The 16,052-nt window shown below is 36.0% G+C and overlaps 2 protein-coding genes across 4 annotated transcripts; one reads left to right on the top strand and one right to left on the bottom strand.

The window, feature by feature from the left end:
- Positions 1 to 232: 232 nt before the first annotated feature.
- Positions 233 to 14,537, top strand: pdzd11 (PDZ domain containing 11). 3 transcript variants are annotated; one of them, XM_008420758.3, is made up of 7 exons: positions 233 to 361; positions 706 to 813; positions 3,997 to 4,137; positions 4,242 to 4,340; positions 5,429 to 5,489; positions 5,983 to 8,880; positions 14,471 to 14,537. In XM_008420758.3, exons 2-6 carry the CDS (start codon positions 721 to 723, stop codon positions 6,015 to 6,017), a joined length of 429 nt encoding a protein of 142 aa, XP_008418980.1. In that variant the 5' UTR covers positions 233 to 361; positions 706 to 720; the 3' UTR covers positions 6,018 to 8,880; positions 14,471 to 14,537. The 3 variants fall into 3 exon arrangements, with proteins under 3 accessions (XP_008418980.1, XP_081467912.1, XP_008418981.1); XM_008420759.3 differs by having other exon boundaries at positions 240 to 357; XM_081611786.1 differs by lacking the exons at positions 5,429 to 5,489; positions 5,983 to 8,880.
- Positions 7,736 to 12,365, bottom strand: stard14 (START domain containing 14). The gene is made up of 6 exons (XM_008420757.3): positions 12,030 to 12,365; positions 11,166 to 11,313; positions 10,785 to 10,888; positions 10,579 to 10,696; positions 10,440 to 10,492; positions 7,736 to 8,790 (listed from the first exon to the last, which is right to left on the bottom strand). The coding sequence occupies exons 1-6, from the start codon at positions 12,186 to 12,188 to the stop codon at positions 8,584 to 8,586; spliced, it is 789 nt and encodes a 262-aa protein (XP_008418979.1). The 5' UTR covers positions 12,189 to 12,365; the 3' UTR covers positions 7,736 to 8,583.
- Positions 14,538 to 16,052: the final 1,515 nt, after the last annotated feature.

The raw sequence follows: 16,052 nt of genomic DNA, 5'->3' as shown, positions 1-16,052 counted from the left end.
CAGAGGAACATGTTTTGATTAAATGTAGAAAGTATGAAAGCCAAAGAAGATTATTAAAAACGGAACTAGGTGTTAGTAGGGAATTAAAACTTAAGAAGGTGATCGATCAGCTGAATAGTATTGAGGGGAAAAAGAAATTTTTTTGTTTTTTAAAAACACTGGGATCTTTAAGAGAATTTGAGGTGTAGACGGTAGGAGTCAATAGAGGGCAGTAGTGCAACGAATTGGATGTAAGCTGCCGTTAAAACCAAAAGAAGAAGAAGAAGAAGAAGAAGATGATGATTCCTGGCAGCGGGTGGCGACAACGAGCTGGATTCCTCAAGTGGCGCAGAAGAAGTGCAAACTGTTAGCTACCAGGCAGGTAACAGAAACATTACATCTTTTTCTTTTCGTATTTGTTCTAAATATGCTGTGCAATCATTAAAATAATTTGGGTAACAATGCTGAGATACAGATTAGACATTGAAGACGTGGTTGAAACGTGTTGAAACGTGGATTTATCCAGCCGAAGTAGCTTGAGTTAGCATTATTTTGTAGCAACTGCTAACTGAAATGAGTCTTCAGTTGATTTTAATAAGACATAAAATATGGTTTATTGAACTACGCTTAACTTAATATAGTGCGGATTTCTTACGAGACGTTTCTGAGTGTTTAGTTTGAAATGAGCACTGAACGTTAAGTATTGATGAACTTGTGTTTTGCTAGTTGTTTAAATGAACGATGGATCAGAAGATTCCTTATGATGACTACCAGCTCCCAGTGGTTTTCCTGCCTTCATATGAAAACCCACCGGCTTGGATTCCTCCTCAGGAGGTAAGACGAGACATAAACTGTTCTGGTCAAATCTAGTCTGTAGGGGAAGGAAGATCTGCGGACCGCAATAAACAAAACTTTAGTTTCGTAGTGTTTTTGTCAGTAAATTTGAATAACATTAAAAAGTTCATTTATGTTAGTCATCTTGTCACATCGATTCATTTCACATATACAGTGGTATATTTTAAGCGTTTATTCGTGTTTCATTTAGATGATTATGACTTGCATGCACTGAAAATGCAAAATTAAATTTCTGAAAGAATATAACATATTAGCAATAATTTTTTTAAAAAGGCTGACAAGAAGAATGCTATATGAAAAACAGTAATTAAAAACAGAGTTTTGGTTTTCCTTCATACTAAAAAGCTTTAATAGTACACTACAGTTTGTACTTAAAGAAGTTCCAAATTGAGTGTTTTATTTGCTTATTGTGCCATTTTACAATAATAATTATAGTTTTTTATTAAAACTACAACTCTTACTTTTCAAGCTTGAACCTTGGTTATTCAGTGGTTTCTTCTTGTTTTCTTTATTTATTTGCATGGAGACAAATGTTAAGTACAAGCAAATACTAAACACACTAGCATTTATAGCATTAGCTGGTTTGCAGTGCATGTCCCCAGATGGACCTTAAATAACATGAAACAATTTAAAAGATAGTAAAACATGTCAGGATAAAATATCACACACAATATAAATCCTAACCTAAAACTGCACACTTGTTATCTTAAACTCAATTTTTAAATCTGTGATGCCTTTTCTTCTGTTTGTGAAAATTAATAATAAAATTATGTAACAGAAATGCGACTAAATTTAGTAGTAGTTCCCAAGTGCTTATTGTGCAGAATACTTTATTTAACAGATGTTTCCCTCCATATATTACCAAGTGTAATTTTAAAACTATGTTACCTTGTAAAGAGTGATGGCTGAAGTCTTTAACACAAAGACTTGCTTGTCTTTTCCAATCTGAAATATTTGCAAACTGTCAAATCTGTCATTCTTGTTAGTAAGAAAAAAGTGTAGGAGCCCATAAAAACAGTAGGACACATAATTTACCAGGAGCTAATTTTACAGTACTGGTTTAAAAAAAAATAGCCCTTTGCCCAGCTGCTGAACCGAAAGAAAATAACTGGTTTCTGATTTTACCAGAGTATGGCCAGCTACAATTACAGCCCCGGGGGAATAATTGGGGACCTGAAGATTGGAAAAGGACATGTGGATTATTTACTCTCCAGGCCACAATTATTTTCCTTGACAGCAGGGCAGTGGCATCTTTCCAACTTATACAATATAGCATAAGGATGTTTTATTGAAGAAGAACCTTATGATACATTTATTTAATTTACATGTAAACACATCAAAACGTATTTTTTTATTTTCTTTATAAGAGTTTTATTACCTTCTATCTCTTTGTATACAGCGTTGCTGGTTTTTTTTTTTTTTTGTAATTTGTGACCAAGGATTTGCTACAAAATTACAGAAAATGTTTGTTTTGAAACATAAAAAAGTTCTGGAGCTTCACAAATTCAGTCAAACCACATATTACATAAGTCCATTTGTAATTTAAAGGAAAATTAAAGTGGAGAAAAGCATAAGCTACTAAATTAGTCAAATAAAAATACTGAAGTGAACTGAAATAAAGTTGATTTGAACCAGTCAGTTAGTGAGATGGAAATAGGTCAAAGATACTAGTTGTTGGATTATAAATTGATGACAGTTTCAACTAAGAAAGAAAACTCAAAATGTTCAAATACAGACGGACCAAAGGCAGGAGCGACGTATGACCCGACACAGGAAACAATATTTGTTTTGCTGCTTCGGTTCAGTATTTGACTTTAACCTTTTACTGAAAATATGACGATGTCTTCAGTTATCATTGCATCTGAAAGCTGTTGAACTCATTAGTAAGGATGTACAGTCAGGCCTAATGACATTTTCTCCTGGTTGAGTAACATTTGAACAAAGACGGTAAAGTTAACAGATGATAGTCGCTGATTATCTTGTGTGTCCTGCTTAGACTTGTTCATTACACATTTACGGTTAAATCAGTTAACAGGGTTAGTCTTTTTGTAATTTTGTAACTATAATTATGTGATTAGAAATTATATATGTCCTCAATAAGGTTGTTTTTAAGTAGATTATTACATTTTATTCTAATTTAAAAGTAGATTTTCTTAATATTTGTTGGATTTACCTTTTACTCTATACTTGAGTTTTCTTCATCACGTTTTCTCACAGTAATTTACGGGATTTCGACCCGTTTCTCCTGACAAAACTGCTGTAACTGAGTCCGATTTGCAGACTGCCTCGCTCACACACATTATCAGCTACTGTAAAATTATTACTGTAAAAAAATTGTAATTACTGTAAAGATAATGACTTTGACTTTCACACAAATACACGTTCATTCATCTCTAGGATACAGAGCCAGGCTCTTTCCTTAATAATACAACGGCACCAAATGTAGGCATTTATTTTTTATCGTAAAAAACAAAACTGACAGTTTTACTAGAAATTTTTGTTTCACTATTTGTTCTGCAAGAGCATCAATAAATATCAGTAAATTTAAAAAATATGATTGAATGTAGGTTTTGTGTGCAGGTTAGTGTGTAAATTTCACTTGTTTAAGTTGCGTCATGTTTCAAATAGAAATATTTTTCAAGAACCGTATTTGTGACGTTACGAATACTCTGCAGTCACAGCCATAGATGCCTAAAAAAGAAGCAATAAATAGTTTTTTAAAAATCATAATTTTATCAGTATTACAATAGTACCACAAAATATTACAAAAAATGTAAGCCCATATTGCCCATCTCTAGCTGGCACAAATATTTTTAGGCTGTTTACCTTTGCACATTTATCTCTGAACAGATCAACTCGGCACCCTCAAGCATCTCAAATTATTCTTAAGAATAATTTCTACTGTCTCTTTACGTATTTATTTTTATTTCCCCCTGATGACTCACAAGAAATCATTTGAACTGGTGTATTTTGGTTTGAAATACACCAGTTTAAATGTTAATTAACCTCAAAGAAGCCAACAAAAGGCGTTCATAATACATGCAAACGTCCGACTTAAATGAGGAATTCTCTCATTATTCTGGCTTATAGCAACTGTTCTGGCTGTCACACCGTGTATGTACGTTCCTGGGCTTCACTGTGTATTTCTTGGTTCCCTGTTAGAGGGTTCATCACCCAGACTACAACAACGAGCTCACCCAGTTCCTCCCTCGCACCATCGTGTTGAAGAAACCTCCAGGAGCCCAGCTGGGTTTTAACATCCGAGGAGGCAAGGCATCACAACTAGGAATCTTTATTTCCAAGGTGTGTGCAGGTGTAGTTAGCAGGCCTCCTAAACTTTTATTTTGTGTTTGAAAGACCCATATATTGTGGTAATAAATAATATTTTGTGTCTTTTGTGGTGTCAGGTGGTCCCAGATTCAGACGCCCACAGAGCAGGACTGCAGGAAGGAGATCAGGTTCTCTCTGTGAATGATGTGGATTTCCAAGACATAGAGCATTCGAGAGTAAGTCACAGCAGAACCAGTGAAAGTTAAAGTTAATTCATCCACAGTATTTACTCCGTTTAGCAACTCAGAAGGTAGGGAGACTTTGAAATGTGTTGTTGTAGGTCTGAATTGTCTTCTGGTTCAGCTGCAAATTATTTGGATCATCATCTCACTGCTTAGGTTTGACAAAAGACAGTGTTGGTATATTTAGTCTAAAATGTAAAACCTAATGTTTTTAGTATATGCTTCTTTCATTTTTAGCAGAAAAATTTCACCTGTAAATATGACATAAAAGTACTTGTTGGCCATTCTTCAAAATGGGAAAGAGAAGAAAACGGGCCATTTAAGTAATACAGATAATGCCTTTTTTTTGTTTTTATAAATGATCAAATGGCTGTAAAAAACCAAAATGGTTAGAATTCAAAATTTTCCCATTTCTAAAGTCACAGCAATAATTTAAAAAATCAAAACAGCTGGAAACACCCAGTGAGGATAGTGAGGGAGGCAAAGGTCCAAAACTACGACGGCGTAGTAGAGCAGCGTAGATACGAAAAAACGGAGGAGTAAATTTCTACCAAAAAATTCACAGGAATTTTCTAGAAAAAATAAGGACATTTGAGTTTGAAATGTTGAAAATTTGCTAGAAAAAAACCTGAAGAATTTCTGTATTAAAAGTTGTAAATTTGCTAGAAAAAAGCCCAGAAACTAGAAACTAAAACTTTTTCTTTCTTGAACATTTCTGAGATCAATCTAAAAAAAAGATTTTTAGATGATTCTTTTGACTCTTCAAAAAGTGAGTGTGGTTTGTTTTTTGAGATTTACCTCAGAAGTAGACTTTTTTTGTTGTTGTTTTTTTCTACCTACAATCGCCCCAATTTGCCGTCATACAAAGCTCATTCCTACTTGTGGTGAAATTTTGATACGAGATTGTGACGATAAAAGACAATTATTTGTCAATGTTGACATAAAGTGAGCTGCTCACAAAGCTTTTATTCTGTAAGCTTCTGTTCTGTTTAAGCACGTTACATTTTAAAAGTTTGAAGAACGAGTAGTGCAAGTCGTGAAATTAATCACCAGTCGGCGACAACATTTGTCACCCTCTTTAGGCGGTAGAGATTCTGAAGACTGCCCGGGAAATTGTGATGAAGGTTCGCTTCTTTCCTTACAGTAAGTGCTTTGTTTCATACAAAGGCGTGTTTACAGATTTGGTTTGTCTGGTTTCATTCAGTGAATGTTTGTGCAGGCTACAGGAGGAGTAAAGAATTGACACTATCAGATGAAATGTGTTGAACACCCTGTTGTAACACTGATCTCACCTGTGATAACATAAATGTTTTTCTTTGTGCTCATTTAACTATTAATTTGTACCCTATCCAGTCAACATGCTGTATCTTGTTTGGCTTAGATTGAATCTTCCATTTTCTTAACCTGTGAGAGCTTTTTCTACCTTTTTCTGCATTTGAGTATCGAAAAGAAAAGCATATATCAGGATTTGGATGATTCTCAGCAGATGTCATCCTGTTGTGACACCAGCAAACAAAGATCAAAATCTGTTGGATTTTTAAAAGTTTCAAGGAGAAAAACAGAAAAGCTTTCCCGAATTATCTCATAATGATTCGTTTTTCAGCTCAATAATGGTTTTCTCTGTTCTTCCCATCAGACTACCAAAGGCAAAAGGAGAGAACTGTCCACTAGGGGGCAGCAGCGTTCCTAAAACACTTCATTCGACGTCATTTTTCTGCTCCTCAGACTCCTAAGCACTCTACCGCAGCTTCAAGATGACAGATTGTTGGTCTCATTCAAACTCCTCCATGTTGGGAACATCCATTCTCTGGTGTAGAGTTTAAAGATGGTGAAATGTTGTCAGCTGTACTGCAATATTTGATAGTTTCTGCCACATTATGGTCCAATCATATAGTGTTATGCTTTGCATTTGAAAATGTATCATTGTAATCTCAATTATTGATTTTTAAAAAAGGGTTTTAATGTAATTTAGTACTGATAATGTCTCATCTATGTTTAATAGCATTTTGAAGTCCCAAATGGTACAGATTAGCGCACTAATCTTGACATTAGACACTAAAACGAAACATTAAAACACTGACGGAAATAATTTATGGGGACATTAACTGTAAGGGAAAATTGTGCAAGACTTCTGATAAATTTTAAGTATTTCTGTGTCTGTGTCACTTTACAAGTTTTTGAGTATTTATCAAATATTTTAATTGTGTATGAAATTATACAAACTGTAAATATGGATACTAATTTTAATATTATCCCATTTTTGTACAGTTTTTCCATTCAAGAAACATGAACAAATTCACGTGCCAAAAGGTTAACATGGATTCATAAGACATTGTTATACTTTTATTATGAAATGTTCATAATTAAAAAACATTGCTTGAGAATTTCAGTGCATTAAGTGTTTAACTACATTCATTATTGATGTCACTTCCCTCTTTTTCCCTGGAGGATGTTGACATGAACTTTGTACCAGGTGTCAGTAACAGCCCAGGTAATTATTACATACCAGGAATTCATGACAAATGAGCCAATGAATTAGTAGATGACACAGGGAACAAATATTGTAACTTATTTAGTACTTAGTAATAACCCTCATTTCCTCTGTGGGACGATGTAAAGTAAAATTCTCCAAACAAGGTGTGCATTGACCTCCAAAGAAGAGTTGAACTGTGATCTTATCTGATCAAACTGCACATTCCTAGTATTTTTTTTTTTTTTTTTAGCTCGTCCAAATTTTCACCTTTGTCCCTTGAAGCATACTTCTACATACTTTTTCTTCAGCAGTGGAGTCTTGTGCAGTGCGGCCACAGAAATTAAGTGATACTTACAGGTTCAGAAATGCATTTTTGACAAATTGTGTTATGTGTTGCAACAATAAGGCTGCAAAGATGTTGAGAAAGTTCTTAGTTGTTATTCAGCATTGCATGCTTTATGTGCCAAACCGTCAGCAAAGTGCAGGATTGATTTAATTCATCACATAGTTTGTGGAATAATTTTAGATCTCTTTGTAGATTAATTGGATTGATACCAGTACTTGTTAAAATCAGTAGAAAAGGATAAAAACAATGTTTGCCAAATTGTACCAAGAAAGATTCTGTACATTATACAAAAGTTTGCCAAGCATTTGCACAAACGTTTATTAAAAGGCTGTAATTTTAGGTTGATCATTTAAACTCGACTCATGATGATTTGACGTTTTTCGTAAACGCAACGTGGCACATAAAAGCTGAATGACCCAAGCTGAAAGCTTTTCTGTGCACTGGAAGAACTGGTACCAGACCTGAGAACGAACTGGTTTGTTCCAGAACGAGTCGCAGAACTTGTTCCACTCTGCCTGTAGAGAAACCGACCTCGTACGAGGAATCCAGTCAGTAGGGATCACTGTGGTATGTCGGGCTTTGTTAGCTTTATTTTAAAAAGTCAACCTGAAATATTCTGAGAACATAAAAAAAAACACCTTCAGCCAAACAGGCTTCATCAGTTTAGTGTAATAAATAAACGTTACCAAATATTTCACATGGTTTCAACCAAACTCAAATGGTTAACCAACATTGCTATTTACATAAAATGTTTCTCTTTGAGGGAATGTCTTTGGCATATGTTACTTCATTTGATTGCACAACTTCTTCATTACACATTGAAGGGGACAAATCTAGCCGGTCAATAATTAACTAGTACATAGTATTTTCCTGAAAAACGGCCAAATCTCTGTCAACATGCTAACATAAAACCTGCGTTGTGTCATTTTCACTGGACATATGCATGAGTTTAGAAAATAAAGGAAGTCTCTGAGGTTCTAACAGAAAGTTGCATTTTAGGAATTAAGACTGAGCATGGTCTAAATTTTAGTAAACAGACACCAAAAATATGCCAATATCTAACAGTCGTACTCCATTTCCTTTTACATTAAGCTTTGTGTTTTTTTTCCATATGTAGAAAATAAATATCCTGGCCAAAGACCCGTTCTGTTGTGCTTCTTTAAAAATATCCACCACCTCTGTTCCTATACACAAGCTTAGATTCAAAGAGGTGAATGGTACCTTGATCTGAGCTCTTTTCTGCATTAAGACATTTGTAAACACTTCATACTTCTGTAAGGCACACTGATATAAGACTGAAGGATTTTAGGTGACGTTGCAGAAAGCTGGGAGTCGTAAAGTCTCTCTTAAAAAAACACTATACAGGTCACCCCCACTCTCTCTTATCGGCCACCTTTCCTTTTTCACTTGTGCGACTTTTAGCTGCTGTCTTCAGCGTCCTGACCGTCCAGTTTGGAGCTTTCATCCACGTTTTCGAGAGAGTCCGCTCTCTGTATGGACAGCAAGGCAGGGTCCATGTAGGAGAGCTTGCTCTGCTTCGGGTTGAGCCAGGCCTTCACGTCGGGAGAGTTCTTCTTTTTCCATGCCGGGTAGTTCTTTCCCGCCTGGTGCACGCTATTCAACACCTGGAAAGATAAGAGAGGCCGATCAGAACGGCTGCTTTATGACGGAAAAGATTTCTGCCACACCTCCACTCTCGGCAAACAATGCTAAAGGTAAAAAGGTTTACATAAATCACTGCGACAGATTGTATTGAAGGTGGATTAGTCAAACGTGAAAGATTGTGAGAAACTCACTCTTTCACCAAGTGGAAACATAAAGGGAAAAAAAAAACAAGTACACATATTCTAACTGGTTTTAAACCTGTTAGAATATGGTTTAAATATAGGTTTAAATAGGCAAAAATAAAACTCATAAAGCAGTCAGTATGTATACATTTGGCTGCTTTGTAACACTGTCTCTTTTTAATCAAAGAAATCCCCATTAAAAACAATTAGACTTGAAGGCTTTCTCTCCGATTCCACACAAAACATTTACCTCACATAAACTTTACCAAATATTTCACTGGCCAACTAAAAAGACACACGATCCAAAAACTTATTGCATATAGTTTTATTTTGGAACTTATTTTCATCGTTTAATGGATGTGATCCCATAAACAATGATCTGATCCCCATTTATCAGATCATGTTAATCTTATGAAAGATACAAAACTATGACCTCTGATCAAACCAAAACAACTGAGCTGCAGCAGTAAACCAAATCTCCTTACAGCACAGCTTACTTATACAGGATGTGATTAGATTAAAGAACCCGAATCAGTTTTCAAATTAAGTTCAGAATATCCACATTACAAGCAAGAACTGATGCAAGGTCATTATGTTTACATACCCAACTTTTTTTGGTAGACCAAAAGTTTAAAATAAGAAAGAAATGTAAAGAGGACAAGGACTAGCTGTGAGCAGAAGTATGACTTATGGTTGGTACCAAATGTCCAGTTTCTTTGGCCAAAACTGGGACAGAATGACCAGCAATTGGCTTTGTTGGCTAGTAAGGAAGTTTTTGATACAATCATTAGAAAATATATTGTTTTTACACCCAAAACTTGGGTAGAAAATGATTAACACTCCCAATGAATTGAGTATTGAAGTGCATAAATGTTGTTTGATTTACCTTCCTCCTGATTTTCTTTGTTTTGTCTCTGCTAGTATCACAACTAGGCTGAAGTTGACAGGTTTTTGGTTTTACTTCAGTATTTTTCATGCTAGCTCTGACACCCAAGCACCCAAGCTCACAAAACGCATTGTTTGCTTATTTTATGATTTTATTGTGCCAAACAGCCTAGATTTTGTATCAGCTCCCATTCAAAGTATAACGTCTACCGTCCTCGGAAAGGAGACGCTTGTAGCTCTGCACTTCTGTTTCGCTACAGGGCATAAGCAGCTGCAAAAACTTGTAAACGTGTCTCTAAATAGTTTCAATTGAGGCAAGATCTGAAACCTGGGGAACGGGTTCTGCTGGGCGACCAGGTAACACCATGAGCTGAGATTCTCCTTTGTCAGCAGCGAGTTTTACCTAGACAAGGCCCTTCAGTTGTGTTTCTATGGTTACCATTGTTAAAGACACATGAAACCTGAACTCAGGCCTGTCACATGTGTACATTTTATGTTCTCTTAAGGGACACACACCCACATCTGTAGAAACGCCGACACACGTTTTGAGACGACTTGAGCTAGTGAGGTCTTGATCCGTTTAAATTTGTGGCAGAACTTACCCGAGGAGCGAGGACTTGGGACGCTTTGTTCACCACCCATTTTGGAAGAGAACCTTACAGAAAAACACATAAATGAGATACAAATATCTCCGAAAATGTTAGGTAAGGATGTTCAGGATCTGGCTGGGTGTTTTCTTACCTTTTGGGTCAGCTTGTGAAAGGTAAATGAAAATACAGCTGTTTGGTCCTGTAGCTTTGACGTAATAACCAGTCAGGATTGACACTGCTCTTACAAATTTGTTTTTTACCGCGAAGTCCTGCAAGCAAGACACGGACAGTTGCAGAAATAGTGAGAAAAACAGATGTGTGTACATTAGATTAAGTCGTTTGGAGGAAGACACATACCGGGTGTTTGACAGAGAAGTTCATGACAATGTACTCGTCCCCCTTCACCTGCCATGAACGCAGAGTCACAACGTCTCTGTTCTTTATCGGCTTTGGACAGCGCCCTGCATATGGAGGCGAAAAAGTAAAAACATAACATTTTCCATTAGTTTCACGGCCATGGATCCACGTGTTGTGACAATAAATAGGCTAGTGAAACAAGACGCCACTCAGTCTTCATGGGAAAATCTGAACAGGAGCAACAGGTTTGTGGAAAGATTAAAAGCAGTGACTATGTCTCACACAGAAGGTTATAAGAAGTGGCTTTTACTAAGAAAATAAAGCAATTACAAAACTGTAAAGCAAAACCTTCACTTTAGATTAACAGAAAGGAGTACTCACATGAGTAGTAGCCCACATCCGCATTGTCAGAGAGCTTGGCGATGTCATAACTCTCCATCATGTTGGCGTCCCATTCCTTACGGTACTGACCGTCATGAATGACGTCGTACATGGTGGCAGCCGGCACATCTTCGATGTTCATTCTGCACTGAAACAGGAACAGCGTTTATTAAAATATATACGACGACACATCTTTCTAAGCTTTTCATCTTCTACCTCACAAAGAAACAGAGTAATGGACAGGTGTACAAACATTACTAATAAATCAATATTCTTGTAAAGACATCATTTTGTGCCATAAATGTGTCTGTTCTCTTATCTTTTGGATTGCATATCACAGCTTGTACTTTAATGAAACTTTAGAGGTTACGTGCTGCAGGTTGAAGATGCTTTCGTGGAACTTGCATGACGTCCTCAAAAAACTTGCTTGTTCTTTATCAAGATGAATTGTTGGAACTTATCTGTACCATTCATATAAACAGCAGGCAGCTTTCCTGGAACTTACCTGAACTTAAACTGAACTCACATTTAGCTACATACCTATAATTTCTTTGCAGCCATCACAGCCATCATCCTAAATTACTTACCTGTAATTTAGGATGCTAAAAAGTAGTAATAAGCTCCATAGAAACGCCAGGTGAGTTTCTTGATAATCACAGATGCATTTTAGGAAAGTTTCTGAAAATTCCTACAAAAGTTTCAGTAGAGCTCCTGGACACTAGACCATGTTCATTATTTACTTCATTTCTGAAGAGGATCTCAAAAGTTTGCCGATTTGAGAAACGCTGAGTGAGGTACATTAGCCAACACTCTGGCTTACAAAGGAGCAAAACAGAATTATCATTAGCATTTAAAGTAACTTACCTTGATTTTATGGACTTTTGGTGAGTTGATCCCCTTGTCTGGAAGAACTTCGATCCAAACCTGCTTTCCACTATCGTCATACTTTTTCAGCCAGTTCTCGGAGGCCAAACATTGCCTCTTGAAGTCCTCAAATGCCTCCTCGTTGGGTAAAATACTCATGTTTTGATTATAAAATAAATCTCAGGTCACTTCAGTCCAGTTAGAGATCCTTCGCCAGACGGTAAAGGTTGTTCTGCGGCTACCTGTCTCTGCGTTGATGCATTTATACCCACCGATCAAGTCGGGCAGGATTCCCGGGTTAATTCCTGAGCCATTCCTCTGAACAATGACAGCCTCTCCCTCTGACGTGAGAGCGCTTCCGGAATCCAGGTGTGCGTAAACGGAGAAAAAAGGGCCAGGCCCCGCCCTAAAACACAGGTCTACGCGCTAACAGCCGCCATTATTTAAACAATAAAACATATTTTCTCCAGGTGGAAACTAATACTAAAAGACATAAAGAGACTTAGAATTGGCAGCTAGATTCTTTAATTGTGTCGAGATTGCGGGAGGCTTAACGGAGTGGGTGTGTGAAGATTACTCAGGGTTGACGTAGCCACATCACGACTTTTTACAAAAGTAGGCGTACACTGAAAAAACAAACTGTTGGAATTAACCAGAACATTTTACTCCTAATTTTAATACTTACTTAAAATGTGCTCGGTTCAAACACAATTTTAAGTTAGTGGTGTTGTTTTATTACACAGACACATTTGTTAAGTTCGCTTCTGTTATGGAAGCGAACAGAAGGTGGAAATCAAAGGAAGTGTTTTTGAATTACATTTTCACTAATCAAATAAAACATAATTAAAGTTGTAAACTCTAATAACACTACGGTTGTATTATAAAGACTTATTTATAACACAAATAAATAAAAAAACAAAAGAAAACTTGTTTAGAGCCGACTTAATTTTTTATGATAAATATCTACTGTAGTAATTTGTTGTCATTGTTTAAAAAACACAGTCTATTTTTAGGATTTTGGAATAAAGAAAAATGACAAACTATACATTTTCCTCTACATATTTATGGCAAATAAATAAAAAAACAGGTAATTTCCAACCAAGTGATGAGAAAAATAGATCTGAAATTTACTGGTACTTGTAGTGACATTCTATTGTGGAAATTCAATGCAGTTACTCCATGAAAAACTACTAAGTATTATTTTATCTATATTTAAAAAAAATATTAGTTGGTTCTTTATCGTTTTCGTCAAAGTTAAGAGTCAAAGGTTATTAAGAGTCAAAGATTGTACACTCCTTCACTAGGATAGGAGCATACTTATTATTTCCAAGTCAGGATAAAACATTGTTTAAATACTTCAAACCTACAAGTTAAAGCAATCAATACAAGATATTTGATTAATACAAATACTTTCATAACTACAGTAGTATAATCAATCATCTTTATTTTTTCTTCCATCTGTTATCTATTTAAAAGCAACAAGAAAATGTTACGTAAATAGTAAAACTGCATGATTTCAGGAAGATAAATAACTGAACCACTACAGATGAAATAATGATATTTATTACAACTGACCCACATTTGTCTGACTCATTTCTTTGTTCACCATTAAACAAAAAGTCCCCACAACACATTCTGGCTGTTGTCAGTGAGGACAGAGTCAGTCCAACTGGCCAAGTTTATAACAAGCATTGATGCATGACACATGAAATATGGTGCTTTGCACCTAAACATTATTTTCTGATTGCAATATTACACATGTTGACATTGCAATGCAATTTCATATACTGTAAATGGTAATGCATTTATTTAATTCATTCTAACGACATGTTATGAAAACATTTTCCTCATCAACGCCTGCCAATATCTGCCATTTACCCTGAAGCAAAATCTTCCTCTGGGTAAAAAAAGTTCAGCAACTTGATTTCTTCTACACAGGAACTTTTTAACCACAAGTTATCCCAGTTTCAAATGGACGTCTATAAACATGTCAGCACATGAAATGAAAATATTGGCTGACTGAATCAACATATTCAGTGACATTTTAATCAAAATAAGCAAAAATGAAGGAGTTTATTCTGTAGAACGTAACTGCTGTTGGATATAATGGTTACAAACATATGTTTGGTTTGTTTTTTGTATTTTATTGACTTATAATCAACATCCCCATAAAATCTGTTTTTATTGTGTAAACTGGGCTGGAATTGTAAATAAAGTAAGGTAATTCCTCTGTAATTCTGTTGTACAATGAATCAGAAAAACTCCCAAATTACTAATCTGAACAAGTTTTCTCTGGCTGCTTAAGGGTTATTCTAATAGACGGTGAATAACCGCTCCAGTCGTTGGCAGCCTCTGAAGACACTGGTGTCCTGAGCCTTTTATATGCGTCAGCTTACTGCTAGCTCACAAGACAATTGACCCTTTTTTTTCTTTTGATACAGGTACACACACCAGCTTAAGGAGGTTTCCATCAGCTTATGAAAGTAAATAAAAGCATCTCCAACTTGATTCTGCCACCTTTGTTTGTCATTGCTTTTAGAAAAATGCATATTTTAGGACGGCTTTTCGTAGATTAAACTACTCACTGCACTACAATCAATTATGTACTTAGCCTAAAGCTACATGTATTCTGCCATGTTTTCTTCCATGTCTTGTTTTATATTTATTTCATTTGTAAAAGCTGTTTTAGTGATGTAATCCATACGATGTGTTGATAAGACCCTAACTATAACAACAGGCGGCGCATTACTGCAGCTAAACGTGGATCTAAACTAAACTAAACCGTTTTTCATCATGGAAATGAAACATGGTGGATTCTGAGCTTTTTCTTCCATGTGCAAACTGCAAACATGCTACCTTCTTACCTCTCCTCTATAAAGGCCAGATTAGTGGAGTTCATGACTAATAGTCTTGCTTTCAGCTGTACTGCACATCGTCACAGTCCCACGCTTTCACAAAGCTCCTAGAGCAACCCATTCTTTCACAAATGTTTGTTGAAGAAGTCAGAATGTCAAGGAGCTGCGTTTTATCCACACACGGCTGTGGAAATGAGGTCTGGAATGGTGACTCAGTCATTTTGAAGCATACTGTTGTATTACACATAAGAATCCTTGATTTTCCAGTCATCTGAGGAAAACCTCTGTTGCACCTTAGGTGACCTTTTGTGCTTCCTTGAACAGGTCAGAATAGGTCTACAGGCAGTACAAAACATGTCCATTACATTAGATAATGAGATATTTTAGTTTGCTCAGTTCTGGCTGTTTTGAGCTCATTTCAGAATGAACTTGTCACTTTAAGTCTGCTGCTGGCCACGCCGACCAACTCAGCGTTTACACTCGCATGTGAAAATGGCTGCAAAAAGATGCACGGTTGTACAATTTACATCTGTGAAAAGCATTAGTAGAGCATCCTCCTCAACCAACAAGAACGCAGAAAGTGGTTCTGAATAAGTTAACATCAAAACACTTTGTCTTTTCCAGCAGCCATTGGGAAAGTACATACAACAGTAAAACCAGTTCACCAGTGCTGGAACTCAGCTCCCGTTTCTAGGTGACAGGCAAAACTCAGCTTGGGTTGCTAGGTAACGGGTTGGGCTTCACTGGGCCTGCTAGGTGAGAGGCAGTGCCTGCTGATTTGTGATGTTACATCATGGAGGTTTTGAAAAGGTTCAGTTTTCAGGCACCAAAAAAACATGAATTTATTGCCAAAAACATTCACTTACACTGATGATGATATTTAAGTATGATGATGATACAATATTTATACAATATTAGAGCTATATTAAAATATGCATATAATTCATTTTTAAATAAAATTCACATTTTAATGCTAAAAATGCAATAACAGCTTTTCTTTAGTGAATGCTTGATCATTTGTAGCAAAGGATGCAACTGCAGCTTAAAATAATTAACATTTTTGACTTAACATTTTATCAATGTTAAGTCAGCATGTGCTTGACTTAACATTAAAACAGTGAAGGGCTACTCTGGTGATTTTTTTTTTAAATCAACCAGTTAATATTTG

The sequence above is a fragment of the Poecilia reticulata genome, chromosome 10 (assembly GCF_904066995.2).
Source record: "Poecilia reticulata chromosome 10, P_reticulata-male-v2, whole genome shotgun sequence".
Classification (NCBI taxonomy): Eukaryota; Metazoa; Chordata; class Actinopteri; order Cyprinodontiformes; family Poeciliidae; genus Poecilia; species Poecilia reticulata.
This window is presented reverse-complemented; position numbering and strand designations above follow the sequence as displayed.

What these genes read in the sequence shown, in the direction of transcription:
- pdzd11 (XM_008420758.3), top strand. Translation starts at nt 721, where the DNA reads ATGGATCAGAAGATTCCTTATGATGACTACCAGCTCCCAGTGGTTTTC. An exon ending in TAGGAATCTTTATTTCCAAG is followed by an intron (nt 4,138 to 4,241) that starts GTGTGTGCAGGT and finishes TTGTGGTGTCAG; the next exon opens with GTGGTCCCAGATTCAGACGC. An exon ending in GGTTCGCTTCTTTCCTTACA is followed by an intron (nt 5,490 to 5,982) that starts GTAAGTGCTTTG and finishes TCTTCCCATCAG; the next exon opens with ACTACCAAAGGCAAAAGGAG.
- stard14 (XM_008420757.3), bottom strand. Translation starts at nt 12,188, where the DNA reads ATGAGTATTTTACCCAACGAGGAGGCATTTGAGGACTTCAAGAGGCAA. An exon ending in CAAAAGTCCATAAAATCAAG is followed by an intron (nt 11,314 to 12,029) that starts GTAAGTTACTTT and finishes TTCCTGTTTCAG; the next exon opens with TGCAGAATGAACATCGAAGA. An exon ending in CCCAAGTCCTCGCTCCTCGG is followed by an intron (nt 8,791 to 10,439) that starts GTAAGTTCTGCC and finishes TTATCTTTCCAG; the next exon opens with GTGTTGAATAGCGTGCACCA.